Raw genomic sequence first — 6,000 nt, 5'->3', positions numbered from 1 at the left:
CCAAATTCCTCAAAATGGGGGGGGGGGGGGGGGGCTTATAACCTTCTCTTATATATTATCATTATTGCATATAGAGGTAAGCAAGGGTCATTTCTACAGGGTATTGTTTCCCAAATAACAAGTTGTTAACACAAAACATAAATAGCAACAAAGATTGAATTAGATGTCCTATCTAGACTTAACAAAATTAACTAAAGCTTTCCATATTGCTAAGGACGCACTAACGAACATTCACACAAATTTTGGGGGGATTTGGAGTTGATTTGCTATGTAAACTAAACTAAAAAATTTAAAGCAGAAAATCTAAAATTGCAAAAAACCGTTTTAAAGAGTTTGAATTATGATGCAAAATATGGTTAAACAATCATTCTTCACTAGTAACATTACATTTTATATTATTTACCAAACTCATCATTCAATTTCTTTTGAAAATAACAACCCTAAGATAAGTACAAACTCAATTATCTTGATCTTTCCTTACTTAGTTGACAAGTAAAACAAACTCTTTACTTAATCTCTTTTGAAGAAACAATTCAGAACAAGCTCTCTAAATTTAATTTTATGAAAGCATTATAATCAAGAAAGAAATAGGTTGAATCAAGGAACAAACATACAAGCTTGGCTTATTTATCTTGAATTATATTCCACATGCTATCAAATGAAAATATCCCATAAGCTTTTAATTTTTTGACAATCACAGATCAAGAACCCTAAACTAATAATCAAATCATTATCTAATTCATCTAGTTTCCCACCTAAACAACACAAGATAGTAATTCTTAAACACTAAAATCAATTAAATATAAAATTTTCTAAACAAAGATATGGTTTTGAAATAAGCTCTAACCAATAAAAAGGTTGCTCACATATATCTGAATTATTGAATTCAAATCCATAAAAAAAAAAAAAAACTAAACAAAAGACAAGAGAAAGAAATGCTCATTAATTGAATTATGGCTATGACAACCAAATCTTCTTTCCAACTTATCCACTTCTCTCTTCTTTGCATCATTTTCTTATTTGGAACTAATTCTTCACCTTTTTTTTTTCTCCCTCTTGGGCATTTAACTTATTGCCTTTATATAGAATTATTGTCCTAATCCTCTAGGATAAGTGTAACTTATTTTTGGCCTCTTTTTTCTCGTAGGATTTTGACCCAAAGAAATAGATACATGGGGCAAACTAACTCCAAAATTAGTTTCTATTGTAGGCTCGATCAATAGGTCTAACCATCCCTTTAGGAATAAATTTTTATGGCCAAAATATGATCCTTAACATTAGTACATGTCTAATATAGCCTAATAAAATTAATAAATCCCAAATATTCATCCAAGAAGCAACCAAAATGACACAATCCAGGAGGTCGTAATTTGGCTATTCTTCACACTAATTTGTAGCTTTTCTATTCCTTTTTGTTTTTTTGAATAAAAAACTCCTAAAAAATATAAAAAACAAATAAAGATTTGAGAAGTTCATGAAAATATTAAATAATTGTAAAGAAAGTAATAAAAACTAATGTGAAATTAAACACTTATCATATGGGTTTGCAGATAATTTTACCATTCCTAGGCTAAATTAGCACTTTATAAAGCGTAAAAATAAGTACTAATTATTTATTTATTTGATTTTATCGTTTATTAAATATAAGAATTTTTCATTTCTTAATTTTCCAATAAATAAATGCTTTTTTTGGTTAACCTAACTATTGATGATAAAATACCTTTTTTGTTTTTTCATTAAGAGTGAATTGTTGTTTTTTTTCAAAACACCTACGGCAAAGTAATAGTAATGATTACACTTGCCAAATCTTAGGTGGATTTATGTCATTTCAAAAACTCCGTTTTTTTATTTTATTTTTATTTTCAAACATTGCTATGATACACGTGGTTAACTGATTATTTCCCTTAACAATAAAATAAAATTATGTTATGTACGTTAAATAAAATTTTTGTGTATTTTCTCCATCAAATGACTCAAATCCAGTAGTGATATATTGATTGTAAATTTCAGAAAATTTTAATCCAATCGACTAATTCATCGAAATGATCTAGTTAAGTTCAATCGAATGGATTGGATTAAATTCTGAATTACCGTATGGTTATTAAGAGAAAAATAATATTTGAACATAATCAATATTATCATTTTTTGTGCTACAATAATACTGTGGCATTCACAAAAACTCTATTTTTGTTTTGATGGTGTTTTCATAGTGTACGAACATCAATGCACTTATTAATATTTTTATTTAAATACTTAATGGGCACATGACAAAATGAAAATTACCGGAAGAGTGTAAAAGTCTTTTACAGATAAATTCAACCAACAACTTCCATTTGTGTGATTTGACTCTCGAAACACTGCAGAAAATCCTCTCACGGCTATTTCTCTTTTGGAGAAACCCAAATAATAAACCTCAAAAAACAAAAAAAAAAAAGAAAAAAAGAAGTACTTAGTAGAGAACAAAATAAATCGAAAGTAATTAAAAAAAAATTACCCCTTACTCTACTCCTCCAGGAATGTCAATTTACATTCTGTACAGTGTAAGCCACGGCTTACAAGTACATGGTTCAAGTTCACATTCCTAAACTCCTCAAAAAAAAAAAAAAAAAAAATTCACATTCCTTAAGTAAAGAATATAGCGTTTCTTAATTTTTCCAAAATATTTTTCTTTAATTACGCCAAATGGGTTTTATTTTCTATTTATTCTTAACTTATCTCTGATTAAATACTAATCATGTCGTTATCAAATCCATTTGTTTATTCATTCAAGACTCCTTAAATCTTACGTGGAATCTTTACTCATTCTTATAAGCCAATTTGGTCTAATCTTGCACGCTAACGCTTGTATCTGTTCTTTCATATCTCCGCCAGATTTTGCTTCATCATCATCATCACTGAATTTCTGTAGGTACAGTTCTTTAAATCCTCTCTGTTCACTTTCTTGTGCTTGTTTTGTAAATACCCACTTAGATTCTGCTTCTGTAGGTGGGCACTAGGGGATTTTTAAGCTGATTAATGGCTGCCGAATTGGTGGGTCCAAGATTATACAGCTGTCATAATTGCCGAAATCATGTTGCCCTTCATGATGATATAATTTCCAAGGCCTTTCAGGTTCATCACTTTAACTTCTTAACCATATTTTGTTTGATTTGCATCCCTTCTTTCATGATGTTTGCTTTATCTGATCGTTCGAAAATTTTAAGTCTATGGAAAATTTGCAGCTTTACAATATAGGAATTGAATTGAAGATTTTGTTTTGCCAAGAATTTTGTATGTGTTAATGTGATCATTTTAACTTCAGTGATTGGGGTTGTGGGCAGATGTTTTAGTCCAATATTGTTTTCCATAATTTTGTTTAGGGAAGAAATGGTAGAGCCTTTCTGTTCTCCCACGCGATGAATGTTGTTGTAGGCCCAAAAGAAGACAGGCATCTCTTGACTGGTCTCCACACTGTTGCCGATATCTATTGTTCCGATTGTCGTGAAGTTTTGGGTTGGAAGTATGAACGAGCTTTTGAGGCGTCGCAGAAGTACAAGGAAGGGAAATTCATATTTGAGAAGTCGAAGATCGCTAAGGAGAATTGGTAGCACTACTTAAGTCATCAGGGTCCTAATTCGTTCATTCCAGTATGTTGATGCAAGCATATTGATGCTTCATGATTTTCATCTTGTACAGAAACTTCTCATGCACTTGAAAATTTGTCATTGTTTCTCACTAGTCATTCTTGCCACGTACTGTGTTCCAATGATCTTCAGTGGATCAGCAATTCTCTGTTAATAAAATTGTGATATAAATTCAGAATCTTGCAGTGTTTGGGGTTGAAATTGGTTGCTAGAAGCATTGAAAAGGTTTCATTCCTTTGCTCTCTTGCTCATAGTATTATATGGGATGTTGGAGAGTCTAAATGTTTCAATTCGGTCTGAACTTTGTATAAAATGTATATTTAGATCAGATAATTGCATATGTTTGTGAATTGATATATAAACTTGTACTGACATGATAGTTCAGTGAAGTTCCAGCTTTTCTGTTTTCAGACATTCATGATTCGAACACGTCTTTAGCAGTTATTATATTAATTTGGTGATTAATTTAGTCACGATTCAAACATTTGTGTGATTTCATTATGATTGCTTTGTAAAGTGTTGGGATCTTCACTTTTCTTATAGTAAATAGTGGAGGACTTCTTTTATATTATGTTAGTGATGTTAAATGATGATTATAGCTCATGCTTGTTTAACTTAATATTTTGCAAAACAGATTTACTGATATGGCCTTTGAATTGAAGGGTTTGTGGACTTAGGCCAATCCTTTTATCTGCCATGCTTTTGTTCTTTTGAGTGAGGAAATAATAGCATCTTCAGTGACTAGATTGCTTTGGTGTGGGTATTTTTGCCTTATTGTCTACAAAAACAATGCAAGTGCATCACGGACTTTGTTACATTGTAATTAAGCTGACTGCATTGGAAGAAAATCAGCAGGGAGTGGCAATTTTATTTACTTTAATGAAGCTTTCATGTCAAATTGCATTGGGTTAAAGCATTGATAGCATGATCTGGACTAGCAGCTGGCAGGCCATCAAGGCAAGTCTGCCAACAGCTAGGCTGCATAAAGTCATTTCATATCTCTGTTTAGAATTAAGCAATGACATAAACTATGCATCCTGGATTCATCTTCAACGATAGTATGTTTTATTTTTAACATATCAGAATGTTACCGTTTACTGTGTTTGTGACAAAGATTAAGCCTCAAGGACAAAATTCATGCTTGGATGAAGTTAGATTCATTAAATCTTGAATTTTATTGCAAGGTCAATTCCAAGTAAGGAAAATTGTGGTATGTTTGCCGTTTATAGCTTACCTTTTAGATACTTGCAGCCTGAAAGTGTTTTCACTAGTTACTTTTCTCTCTTTTGGTTCCATGAAGCTTACAAGAAGTTGAAAACTCACCTACCAAAACTGCAGCAGATGACTTGTATTTTGGCAAATGCCAAATTTTTTCACAGGGGACACAACTTGGCTTCTGTTAATTTTTTTTTCTATTTAAATAAGACAAATATATGCTAAATTCGTTTTTAACCTTCTTGTGAGCATAATTCAAACTTTTAAACTTGTATCAGTTAAACAAGCTACAGTAAAACCTTTCTGTAGTGATACTCTATACAAGAATAATTTCTATATAGTTATAAAAATTTTGGTCTTTAATTTGTGCTAATTATATATATAAGAATAAATTTCATACTTTAATAAGTTATATTTTTTTTAGATTTCATCTTAAACCATTTTCCTTTATATAATAATAATTATTTGTAGGAGAAGATTCAAGATACACTTTTAAATTTAATTTTAGACATAATATTCTGACTATTAGATTAGATCTAATTAAGGGTTGAGATTAAAACTGATATGATTTTTTTAATTCTAAAAACTAACAAATTAATTTAGTGGGTCCCTATGTTATAACATATCATCGCTTATTCTTCTCTCTCTTACATAATATATTTCTCCTTTTGTCATTTTTCAATTATTATGCCTATTTTATTAAATAATTTTTCTCTTTTTTATCCTAGCAGCTGCATCATATCTCAGTATTGTGATCCACTAAGTGTCTTTTTTATTTTTTATTTTTATGTATAATTTTTTTCTTTAAAAATAAGGCACTTGATGAATAACAATACTGAGATATGATGCAGTTGCTACGGGGACAAAAAAAGAGGAAATAATTTAATAAAATAGGCCTAATAATTGAAAAGCGATAAAAGAGGGAATATATTGTGTAAGCAGTAGAAAAGTCAACGATAATTTAACTATATTAATTTGTTAGTTTTAAAAGTAAAAAAAAAAAGTCATTTTAACTTTAATATCAATTTTTAATTAGCTCTAATCTAATGGTGTGTGTACTTATTGGGAATGAGAATAAATGATGTGCTTACTTGTCTAAATGAAAGGTGGAATGAGTCAAAATAGTGGGTCTCACTTAAAATTGAGATTGATTATTAGAATT

General features: G+C 30.1%; 1 protein-coding gene across 2 annotated transcripts; it reads left to right on the top strand.

Annotated features, from left to right (window-relative positions):
- Positions 1–2,688: 2,688 nt before the first annotated feature.
- LOC18048384 (protein yippee-like At4g27745) lies at positions 2,689–3,889 on the top strand. Of its 2 annotated transcripts, none has more exons than XM_024188737.1 (3): positions 2,689–2,904; positions 2,986–3,111; positions 3,360–3,889. In XM_024188737.1, exons 2-3 carry the CDS (start codon positions 3,016–3,018, stop codon positions 3,585–3,587), a joined length of 324 nt encoding a protein of 107 aa, XP_024044505.1. In that variant the 5' UTR covers positions 2,689–2,904; positions 2,986–3,015; the 3' UTR covers positions 3,588–3,889. The 2 variants fall into 2 exon arrangements, with proteins under 2 accessions (XP_024044505.1, XP_006441167.1); XM_006441104.2 differs by having other exon boundaries at positions 2,689–2,908.
- The last annotated feature ends 2,111 nt before the right edge of the window (positions 3,890–6,000 follow it).

This window comes from Citrus clementina, unplaced genomic scaffold (genome assembly GCF_000493195.1).
Source record: "Citrus clementina cultivar Clemenules unplaced genomic scaffold, Citrus_clementina_v1.0 scaffold_3, whole genome shotgun sequence".
NCBI lineage: Eukaryota > Viridiplantae > Streptophyta > Magnoliopsida > Sapindales > Rutaceae > Citrus > Citrus x clementina.
This window is presented reverse-complemented; position numbering and strand designations above follow the sequence as displayed.

What these genes read in the sequence shown, in the direction of transcription:
- LOC18048384 (XM_024188737.1), top strand. Translation starts at nt 3,016, where the DNA reads ATGGCTGCCGAATTGGTGGGTCCAAGATTATACAGCTGTCATAATTGC. An exon ending in TAATTTCCAAGGCCTTTCAG is followed by an intron (nt 3,112 to 3,359) that starts GTTCATCACTTT and finishes AATTTTGTTTAG; the next exon opens with GGAAGAAATGGTAGAGCCTT.